Below are 13,696 nucleotides of genomic sequence, written 5' to 3'. Positions count from 1 at the left end.
GATTACCCAAATAATTTGTCTCTTCCTCTTTACTAGTAGAGATCCTGGGAGCAGAACACAAATTAGGCCCATATCTGAGTTTACAGAGAAAATATCTGAAACTATATTTACATCCAATTTTGCAATTTTCAAAGGAGTCGTGTTAAAGAAAGAAGTGTGCTCTACAGTGGTCCATCTTCAGTCTATATCCCATAAAACCTCTATGTAGTATCTGGGGGTTTTGACCACAAATTCATTCCTGAAATTATCTTTCTCTCTGGCTTCTATAATATTGTTCTATTTTGGATTTCTTCATATATCATGTCATATGTCTATGGCCTTGTCATCCTCCAGCCTTCTCTGGATATACCATAAAAAGAGGTGATCTTCAAGACTCTGTCCTTGATTTTCTCTGTTCTTTTTATTCTTTTTTTATCTGAAAAATTTTATTAATCGTCATGTCTTTAACAATTACTTGTATTTGAATGAATCAAAATTCAGGGCCTGATCTTTCCTTGACCCAGATTCCTATCTCCAGTTGACTATTATTCATTCCTGTATAGATGTCCCACCAGCTCCTTAAACTCAACAAGGTGTTCAAAACAGGATTCGTAATATTTCATTCCTGGTTTCTTTCATATTTCTCACTTCAGTTAGTGACGTCACAATCTTTTTAGTCACAAAACCTAGAAACTTTGGAAACATCTGGCACTCTTCCCTAATACTTCACTACCACCCACTACCATTTCCATATTTTCTTTCAAATTCGTTTTTTGCCTGCAATATCCATTCCACTATTGCAATCTACTCATTTTTTAGGTCTAATTTTATTAAATGTCCTAGCTACTTTTCATACCTGAATAAAAATAAATCAGATATTCCTGAAAACTTCCATAGCATCATGGTTTTTGCTTAACTTCGGGTTTGATTGTTTTGTATATACTGCCATCATTTAGCTGGTGACAAGTTCCTTAAGGGCAGAGGTCATTCCTATGTCCCTTCAATTTATGTCTGTGCCTTATATGCTCAATAAATGTTTCTTGAATTCTCTGTGCCCTTGCATGCATTACAATATGACTTTCTCTTTCAAAAGCAACTGTTTTTCAATCTTGTACATTACCTGAAATTGCTTTTTCTACCAAGGAGCTATCTAAATTCTTGATAAAATTACACTTTTACGTAGCTTCAAAATTCTCCACTGGGTTGACCAGACAAGGTGGATGATCTGCTTTTAAATTGCCAACAATCTATCCTTAATTAAATCAAATTTATAAGTTGGTCCTCTGATCACTAGTGCCAACATGCTCTTTCCCTATTTTTGAGTGAGGTATTTTTTCTAGCTGGTCCTGAATTATTTATAAATAAATCAAAGATTCTTCACAGGTTCCCAAGAGAAAATAAATATATATCTGCGGTCATAAAGCTTTAGATGTTTTAAAAAATCTTTTCCATTAGAATTCAAGAATGAATCATGTCCCTTATGAAACCTAATATAAATTTTTTGATCTTCCATTGTGACATGACATTATTTCCTTTAAATATTTTTGCATAACTTTAGGGAATTTTTCTGTTCCTGGAGTCTACTTTGTAGTCTTCTTTCATAAAAGAAAAGTATTTTATGTTCATAATCTCTACTTTCCTAGCCATTATATCATGTCCTCAATGTCTTTGAAAAGATTCTTTCTTCCAGGGATACTTGTGGAGAGTTCTGAAAGCATTCTTCCCAATGGACAGTCTCCTGATGATACATTCTTCAACAGATATTTGAAATGATACTGAAAATGTACTTTTGGTCTTGGTTTGACTTATGTAAACATCTTGGCTGGCTTCAACAAAGTCACAAAATTTTACCTGAACCTTTATTTTTAACCCAGTATGTAAATTCATCCTATTTTTTAAATCAAATAAAGCATACTTTCGTCCTGCTCACCCCAGAAGATCCTGGTTTTTCTTATTTTTTAAAAAAACAAATTTAACAGGAAAAAAATGCAACATGGTATGTTTAACTTAAATTTTCTACTTTGCATTTTGAAAAGTCAAAAGTATGTTTGGAGTATCATAGCTATCGTTTTATTTTCATTAAATAAACAATAATGGGTATAGTTCTTGCTGGCATTATCTGTAGTTAATGAGCATTTATTTATACCCTTATCTTTATTACCACTTTCATTACTGAACTTGTGGTAATATTTTATACCTGGGGTAACAATTAGTAGAGTATATCTCATATGCTTCATCCTACTGAATTGGTGAATTATTTAGTAATTACAAGGTAATTCACTAGGAAGAAAAATTGTGCTGGTGAGTTTGCTAAGAGACACAGAAGATTAACATGCCCACTAAGTCCATGCAACCTAATTTTTCATTGCACAGGCCTCTTTCTTTGCTCTGTAAATACTGGAGGAAGTACCATGAGTTGCAGAAGTATCTGAACTTGGTGAAGGGTAAGGGATAAGTATTTCCTACATCAGGTTAAATAGATTGATTTATTCATACTGTTTTTTAAATATCAACAGTGTGCTGGTCATTGATAATCAGTAATGAATGACACAGCCCAAATCCTAAGGACTTTGCAGTCTACTAAGTACTTTTTCCTAGAACGCGTGTTTTATTCCACCCCTAAAACTATGAAACACAAAGAAAATAAAATGATTTCTCCTGACCAAGACTAACTCTGCTCTGTATCAATAAGCTACTTTTAAGAACCTCTAAGTAAACTAACATCACTCAAACATAGGTAGAAGAATTCAAGCCACTAAAAGAAATGTGGTCATTTCATTTCCACCTCTTATATCAAGACTGCCAATGGCCAGGGCTCCACATAAAGTTGCGATAGTTGGACACTGCAGAACTCCAAGGGACATTGTTTACATAGATTAGGATGCCAGGACACTGTCCACATAAATTACAATCTGTGTGGCCAAATGGCCCAACCCAGAAGTGCCTTTTTCAGCCACCTCTTTCATGCCCTTTCAGGAACAAGAGTTACCAACAAGTTCCTTCTTCATTCCAATTTGCTCAGTGTTTTTTGAGCTCCTGCTATGTTCAGAGCACTTTCCTTCATGGAATAATAGACAGATATAAATAACACATAAATGTATACTTTAATGGACAACATTAGAGTCTAATAATTTCCTTTATAGACTCCAGATCCCAATGCAGCCACAAATAAGACAAGTTAATAACTGCATCTTCTTTCTCAGGGATCCTATCTTAACAAGTGTGTTCAGGTTGGCCAAGAACTGACTGTGATGTTTACTTAATGAAAGCCACATGGAGAAGCTGTGCTCCCTCCCTAGGTCATTTAGCAAACATCACCTTTGTGTTCCCTTGGTGCTTCCTGATCCCAAGAGTGGGAAACTGGAAGGACACTAAAACCATTTCCTTACAGAATTCTAAGGAGCAATCTTGACTTCGTCAGCTAGGCTACAGTACTGAGTAAACTCATGAATTTCAGGATGAACTGGCTTGAGGACCCAAGTGGTGATTGTTTTACTAACAGAGTTGCAATGGCAACATTGATCATTAAAACAAGCAAAATGGAAAGTGTCAGCATTCTCTCATGGCCATCTGTGACTTCTCTGTGCTGGTAGTTGATATTCAGAATGGAACTGGATGCTCGAACTGGCTCTCAGTTTTGCAATGAGAAGTGAAGGAAAGCATTCTTCTGTTTATGCCTGCTTGTTGTATTTTTCCCTCTAAACGACGTGGTGAGAAATTATGATATTAAATCATTTAAAATTCTATTGCCATGCCACATTTCATTTCATGTATTTCATACTTTGAAATATGAGACTATATCTAACTTAATTGTGAGATTAAATTTGCTATCTTGATCCGTGCATTCATTCTTTCTTGTAGTGATAACATTAAACCTTTCATTTTTAATAAGATTTGCAGATTTTTATATTGCTATGAGAAATCATGAAACACGATCTGACTTGTTTTGATTGAGTTCCGAAATTTTAACACAAGTATTATAGAAAGAAATTAAAGTGATTTTTTCTTCCTGTAACCATCACAGTAATTGTGCAGCAAGATCAGAAAGGAATATGATATTCATGACTGGAATCAAAGATTATAAACATTTTAGAACACGAAAAATGGCTAATATATTAAAACACATAAAAGCATATTTATTATGTTGAATCACATGAAATTGCTATTTTTAGTAGGATAAAACATGGTCAAATTTTGGCAATTTTGTTTGGTTCAACATATATTCTTTTAGTTAGGAGAGTCTGTACATTCCTGCTGCCTGGTTTAATCAAAATGAAATTGTGTGATAACTAACACTGAGTTAGCCCTCTGTGGATAATCGAAGCCTAATGCCAGTTCTTTTCTCTATCGATTTAATCCCTGATTTCAGGCTGTTTAACTATGCAATAAGTCTATCTTAAAGTGGTTATGATTAGAAGAAGAAAAACAATATTAACTAATTTAATTACTTAAAATAGAAGTTCAGTATTTTTTAAAATCCAGAAATTTGTGTGAAAGAGTGGTTTAGACTATGAATTAAACCAAATTGGGGAATTATCTTGATTCATTTATATGTACTACTCTGTTTCCAGTCAACATACACAATAGATATTTGGGTAGGCTATAAAGTATGTTCCCAGTTGAGATCCAGATGATATTAAATTTTTAGCATGGGCTTCCCTGGTGGCGCAGTGGTTGAGAGTCTGCCTGCCGATGCGGGGGACATGGGTTCGTGCCCCGGTCCGGGAAGATCCCACATGTCGTGGAGCGGCTGGGCCCGTGAGCCATGGCCACTGTGCCTGCACGTCCGGAGCCTGTGCTCTGCAACGGGAGAGGCCCCAACAGTGAGAGGCCCACATACCGCAAAAAAAAAAAAAAAAAAATTAGCATATCTGAAGATTTTTAGCAAAAGAGAGAAAGTGGTTTACTACAGGGCAAGTCCTTGCTCAGAGTAGTTCTCATGGTAGTTCTGTCCTTGGCAGTCTGTGTGACATGAGTGAGTCCCCTAACCTCTCTGGAAACATTTCATTTTTTCACTTTACAGACAACTCATAGTGCACATATAAATTCACACTTCTTAGCAACTCTGTGATTCCCAGGAGCCCAGCCCAGAGATTGGGAAGCAGTGAATTAAAAAAGCTCTGTTAACCTTTCTTGGTCTCACATTCTAATTCCTATTAATCTAAGAGGAATTAGCAACAATTGAGGAAAAGCAAACAAACTGGAAATCTGAAAACAGGGAAGTGAGACTAACCACTTGAGCTGATAATTATGGATGAGTTCTTTCCCTTTGACTGGTGGCCAGAAACCAGAGACAGTAGAATTGATGAGCCAGGATGTCCTGCTGGTGCTGGCTGCATATTGAAAGGAAATAATCCAGATAATTGTTTAATTGGATGCTATTTAAAAAGAGAAGCTGAAACTCCCAAGAATCGTGATCCAGAGTAAACATCTTTTCAACCATACTGGTTAAATAAAAACCCAAGGGTGCTGCATTGATGGTTAGCATCCCTGAGGGTCCATTTTCACTGCCATGAAAATATCCCTGTTAACTGTTTCCTGTCAGTCCTTGTCAGAGTCTCTGTGAGTTTTACGTTTCAATATTAAGTATTCCTGGATGATAATTTTCCAACATTATACTTATAATAAAAATGGAAAATAAGTGAAATCTTAGCTACAGACCTAGTAACAAGAGTGTAAAATCAAGTGCTTCCTATGAGAGACAATACGTACAATGGTTGTGACACATACTGTCATGTGTCAGCCTAGGTTTGAATCATCTTATATCTTATATAACGTATAAAGTCTTTAACTCAGGTCCAGTTATTTGAACTTTCTGTGACTCAGTTTCTGCACTTGTAAATTGGAGGTGGTGACAGTAGACTTGTAGTAAGGATTATACTATTTTGTGTAAAGCTCTTATACCAGACCCTGACACATTACAAGTGGCATATGACTGTAACAGTAATTTGTAATTGAGTCATGGTTCTTTTAAACTGGTGTTTTAACTGAATTATCTTAGCATGGTAAAGTCTATCAATTTTACAAGATGTGGCTCAGAAAAACAAGCCACAAGCAATACATTTGCTTCCATACCTATATCTAGATAAGGCATTGAATATAATTTTGGAGGTGAAATGACCAATTAATGTATTTTGGTCCCCCTTTTCCTTTTCTTTATTCCGTTCTCTTGACTTATTTTTACAGCTTTCTCTGAGCTCTATGGATTCATATTTAATGATTGCCATTTTTATTCTTTTTTTAGTATTAAATATTAAATATAGGGCAGAATACCTCCTTTAATTTCTCTTTAGAGTAATAAAATATTACCAGTAACTTTTTCTTAAGATCTGTAGCAATACTCTTTGTCAAAACAGAAGTACTTAATAAAGCCAGGAAAACACCTATGAAAAGGTCTTAGGAGGAGTATTATTACATATTGGATAAATGAAATGTATCAAATAAAGCAAACATCTAAGACATGAATTGGTGCAGATTTGATCTCAGGAAGCTCTTATACAACAGGCTTTATGATAAATTCTAATTACCAAAGAGTCTTAATGATTAATTGTAATGACTTTATTCACAATGAAATTGTTAGCATGAATAAGAATAACTCCTTGAACAGATTTGTGGCTGCCAAAGGAGAGGGGGTAAGGCAGGTATGAATTGGGAGTTTGGGATTAGCAGATGCAAACAGTTATATATAGAATGGATAAACAACAAGGTCCTACTGAATACCCCAAGGAACTATATTCAATACCCTGTGATAAACCATAATGGAAAAGGATATGAAAAAGAATGTATATATATATATATATATATATATATATGTATAACTAAATCACTTTGCCGTACAGCAGAAATTAATGCAACATTGTAAATCAACTATTCTTCAATAAAATAAATTTAAAAAAAGAATAACTCCCTTATAAATCTTGTAATAGATGAGGTTTGTGATTTCTCAACAAACGCTTATTCCAAAATCTCAGATTTTGTCACCTAAAAATATTCCTCTGCATTAGTATTTAATTTTACAGTATCAGTTTACATATTTAGACCAACAAAGTAACATTAGAGTATGAATTCCAATGTAATCATCTGTCTTCACAAAAAGAAGTTTCCAGGTAGCTCTTGGGGAAAATGCAAGGATGATATTAAAAATACTAACCTGTTGGGACTTCCCTGACATTCCAGTGGTTAAGACTTTGCCTTCCAACGCAGGGGGCATGGGTTCATTTTTTCCTGGTGGGGGAACTAAGATCCCACGTGCCTCGGGGCCAAAAAACCAAAACATAAAAAAAAAAACAGAAGCAATATTGTAACAAATTTAATAAAGACTTTAAAAATGGTCCACATCAAAAAAATCAAAAAAAAAAAAAAAAAAAAACTAACCTGTCAACCACAGGCTTGAACCAACAGGATGGATGCTGGCCATAGAGTTGGAGTGAGGTGCTGGAGTACCCATGTTTCACCAAGACTTCACCCTGTAGTGCTGGATAACAGGAAGGTGTGGGGTCTTGTGAAGGAAGCTGGGGAGGAAAAGAAGGGGGAGCTTGAGAGAATTGGGATCCCAACCATTTACCAACCTGTACGGTCATACAGTACATCCTGAAGAATTATATATATTCATAGCATCCTTGTGAAACACACATATGAAAAGCCAAGAGTGATGAGGAAGTACCCTTATCACCAAAATGAGATTCAAAGAATAGTCAATATTTATCTATTCTTCATGGAAGTTGTTATATTCCTTGTTGACAAAAGAAATTGTGGTAATTGCATTCAAATTTCCTTGAAGTTTCTCAAACTCAAAAAGACAAAAACAAATGAATCAACTTAACGTGGAGAAAATTTTGTTTAAAATTCCAATATTCTTATGTTTGACTATATAATATTTGCAATTTCTTTCTATTTGTATTTTAATAATTATTTTGGATTTCTCCCATGTTCATTTAATCCATTTGAACTTCTGGAAATGCTCAAAGATATTCTAAACAGTAGCAAAGATAATTTTTAATTTATGTTTTGGAGATCATGAGTCAAATTCTTTTGAGAGTCTGCAATTTTAATAAAATAAGTAAATTTTTAAAAATTTATTTTCCAAAATTAAAAGAAAATGTATATTTTCTATTCATGGGGGAAAAATCTAAAGAGGAGTTCATTATACTTATTTTATCAGAGTATAACTTGTTCCAAATAAAAAGTTGTGAAAAGGAAAACCAAAATTTCAGTTTAGAAATTTGTATTCTGTTCAATTGTTAAGAGAATTCCAGGATGATTCATATTATTCCATTTTTCTTTTCTCTTATTTATTTATTCCTTTACGTTAAAATTATTTTCAAAATATTTGGTGTTCTTTATTTTCCTTTTTATAATTCAAAACAATCTCTGTATACAAATATAGTTCTGAAAGCAGAGGCTTTACAACATTATGGACAATTCTCTGGCAGATTGAATTTTCACTGCCCGGATTTCAGATTTACTTTGAATGTCAATATTAAAGACTAATTTAAATATGTTTTGATTTCTATAAAAAGCTTAATTGATAATTATTACAGTTTCAACAAACATTCTTTGAACTCCATCTGCATATAATTATGTAAGATTTTACAGGAGCTACAAAAATAAGTAAGAGAAAAATCTCAGGCCCCTAGTATCTTATAACGATGGATGGAGGATTAGACATGGTGTGACCTGGACAGGTCACTAGGCCACAAGATATCTATGATATGAGTACCATGAGGAGAAGAGGCTACACAGTTGGCATGTAGAGGTGGTTCCTCTACAGAGCTCATCAGGCTAGGGAATAATGAAGGGACCAGTCTATCTTCCCTCTCTTCTGTAGAATAACCATGGAATCCAAAGACTTCCTTACCCATCTGCCTTATGTTCCTATATATGTTTGTTCACCACCCTCAGTAAAACAATGTATGTGTAATGAGAGTTACAACCAATGCTCTCTTTGGGACATATATTGCACTAACCAAGATTATTTGTAATATTTTATTGTTAACTATTTGTTCTATAACCATTACCTTATTGCCCTTTAGGGAAAATCTTGGAAAAGATGCTGTCATACCATTTTCTAATTGCTTTTGAAAGAAAGCTCTTAATTTGCTTCTTTTTTCATCTTCCTTTGGTGACTATGCCTTAGGATAGGTACTTGGCAAGGGGTAGACTTTTAATACAGCAGATCACATGCACTCTGCACTGTTTATATTATTACGTCTAATGTTTTTTACTGAGTGTCTTGTTCCTTTCAGGACGGTTCTTTTCACTCTGACATCTGTGGTTGTACTTGTCATTACAACTGACTGGATCAGCTGGGACAAGCTGAATCGGGGATTTTTGCCCAGTGATGAAGTTTCCAGAGCCTTCCTGGCTTCTTTCATCTTGGTCTTTGACCTCCTTATTGTAATGCAGGTAAGTGGCTTTGTATTTTCCTCCTCTCACTGAAGCCACTCCCTGCTTTGTTCTCAGTAAACAAACACTACACAGTGAAAGGCTCCATAAAGCTAGAGAAATGCATAGTTTACAGTTGCTATAAATGGAGCCTTCTCTGATCATATTTTCAGCAATTTTACTGAGAGGATAAACCAACTGGGCTTTTATGAAAAGGGCACCAAAAAGTCATTGTATGACCATTGAAAGGTGGCCCCTGGAAACCATACAGAATGGTTGTGGTATTTTTGCCAAAGCTTCAGGGAAAAAAACAAAACAAAGCAAAACAAAAAAACGCCTGCCATTTAGTAAATGGAAAGCTGCAGAGATGAGGATGATATAAGCCAACAAAGCAGGGATGAGCAATTGCCAAAGCAACTTAGGGCTTTAGAGCAGTTGAAATGGAATAATATAAAAATGCTTTTTCTGCTTATGGAAATTATCACTTTCTTTCAGTATTCACCAGAGATCATTCCATTTTCATGTAAACAATATTTCTGCCCTGCTTACCAACAGATTATTTGTACAATGGCATCGTGCTTATCAGTGCTACTCGTGTAATCTTCTGGTGTGAATGCTTTGGGGTCTTAGGGGTGTTCCTTTGAATCGAGCGGAAAGAGACATTAACTATTACTTGGCACTTTATCTTGTTCATTAAATACCCATCCATTTGCTAGACATTTTCTTCTTACTTTCATAAGGCAATTTTGTGTTTTCCTCTCCAGAGGCATTGTAAGTGACCAGAACAAAGGCTCCATTGCTGAAGGGAAAGTAAACTTCATTGTGTTCTGAATTTATGTGAGATTTCACAGGATAGCAGATTGGTTTTCTCATCGCTACAGGCAAAGAGAGGCCTTTATAAGAGATTAAGTGTTTTAGTGTTATTGTTTGGTTTTGGTTTTGGGGTTTTTTTGGTATATAACATAGCCGAGGTGTGAGAGGCTCAAGAGGGTTCCTAGAGTATATTATTATTTTAGTAGATGATGATTTAAAATACATTATGGTTTTTAAAAATTAAATGAAATTGAATTATTTGTCTCATCTAAAAATTGATGTATTTCTTTTTTATTTCCCATGGGATAGTTTAGCATAGTGAAGAAAGCCCTGGACTTTGAGTAAGGAAGCATTGGCAAGGTTCCATATCTGTCTCTCACTTGCTATAGGACCTCCTCTGGATATTTATAAAATTGAATTTATAGCACTTATGCAATAATGTCGTGCATTACTTTTTAAAGGCTATTTTATCTTTTTTCATCTAATAGTCCTCCTAACTAACATACTATTATATGTAAAATATCTGCTTTGGCCAAGTGGCCTACTGGTACCTCATTGAACCCATCTTAAAGTCAAAGGTACTAGTAGCCAAGTAGACCATTATCTTTTTTTTTTTTTTACGGTAAGCGGGCCTCACTGCTGTGGCCTCTCCCGTTGCGGAGTACAGGCTCCGGACGCGCAGGCTCAGAGGCCATAGTTCACGGGCCCAGCCGCTCCACGGCATGTGGGATCCTCCTGGACCGAGGTACGAACCCACATCCCCTGCATCGGCAGGTGGACTCCCAACCACTGTGCCACCAGGGAAGCCCTATCTTTTAATCTGTTTAAATTTATATATGTGAAAAAAAAATTGTATATGTGAGAGCATAAATTTCCTGATTTCCTACAACCATCCACCATCTTTTACCTTCTTTATATAGTTTTAATTATTCTTGCAATAGGTTCACTAAAATCAGGGACTTGAAGTGGGAAAATGTAACATTAAAATTTGCAGATATTATGGACTCACTCAAAAAGTACTTCATAAAGAGAGATGGAAGGAAGGCTAGTCAGGATTTATGCGGGCAGAGTCAGCAGGATTTAGAAGGGAAAGGCATTCTAGATGAAGGAAATGGCATGAAAATGTGGAGTCAGTAAAGTACTGAAGTGTGTACAGAGTGGCCAGAGCACCAGTTGACTGAAGATGGAGGGCCCCTGCTGAGGAATATATCAGTTTGGACCATTTTGGCTACAAGTAACAATAACCCTGCCAAGCCAGCTTAATCAAAGAAGGAAATGTATTACTGCATTATAAGGATGCCCTGCAGAATTAAAGAGGAGGGATGCAGTAGCATTTTAGGGACACATGAAAGCAGAGACTAAAGTGTAACAGGGAACCCAGTCCTAGCTCTTATTCTCCATCTCTCATCTTTTTCTCTTTCACTTCTGCTTTCTTTTTCTCTCTTACTGTAAAGCAGCTTTTTCAGCTTTCCAGTTCACATAGAAGAAGATAGCCACAGCCAACACCTCAGAGGGAGACTACTCTTGGCTGTCGGGTCTAATTCTGGATTCCAGGGAAGGAATAGCAGGGACTGGATTGTCCTGCATCCATCCGTGAACTGACTGGGGGTGAAGCAGTCCCAGAGAAAAAGGGGGAGAGGTTGGGCCTCAAAAACCAAATTAATACAAGGAGTTGAAAATGGGGCCCCCAAAGTAGATCTGTTAACTCCTTTTCTCTCTCCCCCAACACCTGGTCAGCCAGCCAGGCCTATCGATTCATCGTTTGTTACGTCTCTTGTAGCCATACCTTCCCTGCTCATTTCTCTGCCACCATTCCAGTCCTGGCTCTCCTCTATACTATTGTAAAATAATTTCCAGTGAAACCTTCTGCCTCCAGATGTCCCCTTGTCCCACTCGCCCTACACAGCTCACCTTCCTAAGCTTCCAAGCTGAAATGCCATGTTGTATATGTCACTTTTCAACCAAAAATATTGTCAATGACTCCCATTGTCCGAGAATGAAGTCCAGACTCTAGGAGCTCTCTCTCAGGGCTCTCCACAGTCTGCCCTTGGCTGTGTTTTCTCCCATATCTTCTGTGCTCTGGCTCTACCCAGCCCTGAGGGCTGTTGCTTGGCCCCAACCACAGCATGCTTATTCCAGGATGTCTGTGAGCCTCTGTTTCCTCCTCAGGTTGTATCTGTCTCCTGCTCTGCTCATTTACACTTTACCATTGAAGACCATTCCAATGCCCTCAGTAAAGCCAGGGGATGAATTCCTCCTTGCAAGTTCTGCAGCACATTTTACCTGAACTGCAGATCAGCATTTCACCTTTTCCTGCTCTATAGAGCAGAAACCATAGCTTATAATGATATATCCCTGGAGCCTCTCTAGCACAGAGCCTTACAAGGGCGGCAATAGGCCCAGAGTAATAACTGCTTGATGAGGATAAAGAAGTGGCATTTCAGCACTGAGTCTCATGCAAACTCTGTCCCCCTCTGGGAGCATCACGTTGAAGTGCAAGGAACTAGTGCATGTGGTGAGAGAGTGAATTTAAGGAAACAGCCCCAGAAGCCATATACAGTCAAGCTTTTTAAAAATATCTAATACAAATGTCCTAACAAGTCCATAACCAGCTAAACTCTGATCTAATCCACTTTATATTCACATATTTTAGACAAAAGAGCAATAGAAAAGTAGCAAACTTGGTGGACATGGAGGCAGCAGTTTTACTGAAAGGTTTTCCCTCATTAGAATTAAGTGATTTAAAAGCAATAGACCCTAGGCTTTTCTAATGGTAGGAAAATTCAACTTATATGATTGAAGAGATTTTAATGTTTGGTTAAAAAAAAAGAAAAGAAACCATTAGAATATGATACTACTGCTGTAAAGATTTTATTTTAACAAAATTAGTAGGCCAATTCTGAATACTTGTAGAGAAAGTGCAATTATTTATTTTTATGAATATTTTAAATAGAATTTTTGTACGTTTATTGTGAAAACTATTGGTTGTATCACATATTTCTGTAGTTTTGGGAAATTCACTAGAACTAAGGCATAAACAGTTTCCAGTAAAGTATAACATGACTCATATAAATCACACATTACTACAGAGCATAAGAGGTAAATTGTAAAGAACACTTCCCTCTGAGGAAATCTTATCTCAAATTCATTTAATATTTATAATTACGTCACTTAACTTTTATATACTCCTTTAATTCCTTGCATAAGTATTTAATTTGCAGTTCTATCCCACCTACTCATCTTTTCTGCTAGATTGAAGAAAAGATATACCTAAGACATATAAGAATTAAAAATGCAACATGTTATAGAGTAAGCAAAGAACAAAAATGTGTCTTAGGAGTTCACCAAAAAAAAAAGAGAGAGAGAGCAGTGTAGACGTGTAGCCAACGTAGTAAGGGAAAGCTTCAGAGACGAGATTAGATTAGAAGGACAGGTAGCTAAAATTTGAAAAGGCAGAGCAATGAACAAGAAAAATTTTCTAGCTGGGAGTAGTATCATAATCATCAAGGTAAGAATCAGT

General features: G+C 36.1%; 1 protein-coding gene across 2 annotated transcripts in view; it reads left to right on the top strand.

Moving 5' to 3' along the window:
• Nucleotides 1-13,696, top strand: part of TMEM117 (transmembrane protein 117) — a 556,152-nt gene that overhangs the window by 438,613 nt on the left and 103,843 nt on the right. For both annotated transcript variants that reach the window (XM_065887475.1, XM_065887476.1), the window contains one exon: nt 9,225-9,384. In XM_065887475.1, coding sequence (XP_065743547.1) covers nt 9,225-9,384 — 160 coding nt within the window. The remainder of the gene's footprint in view (nt 1-9,224; nt 9,385-13,696) is intronic.

This window comes from Phocoena phocoena, chromosome 11, assembly GCF_963924675.1.
Source record: "Phocoena phocoena chromosome 11, mPhoPho1.1, whole genome shotgun sequence".
Classification (NCBI taxonomy): Eukaryota; Metazoa; Chordata; class Mammalia; order Artiodactyla; family Phocoenidae; genus Phocoena; species Phocoena phocoena.
Note: the sequence above shows the minus strand (reverse complement) of the source record. Positions and strands in the feature narration are given on the sequence as shown.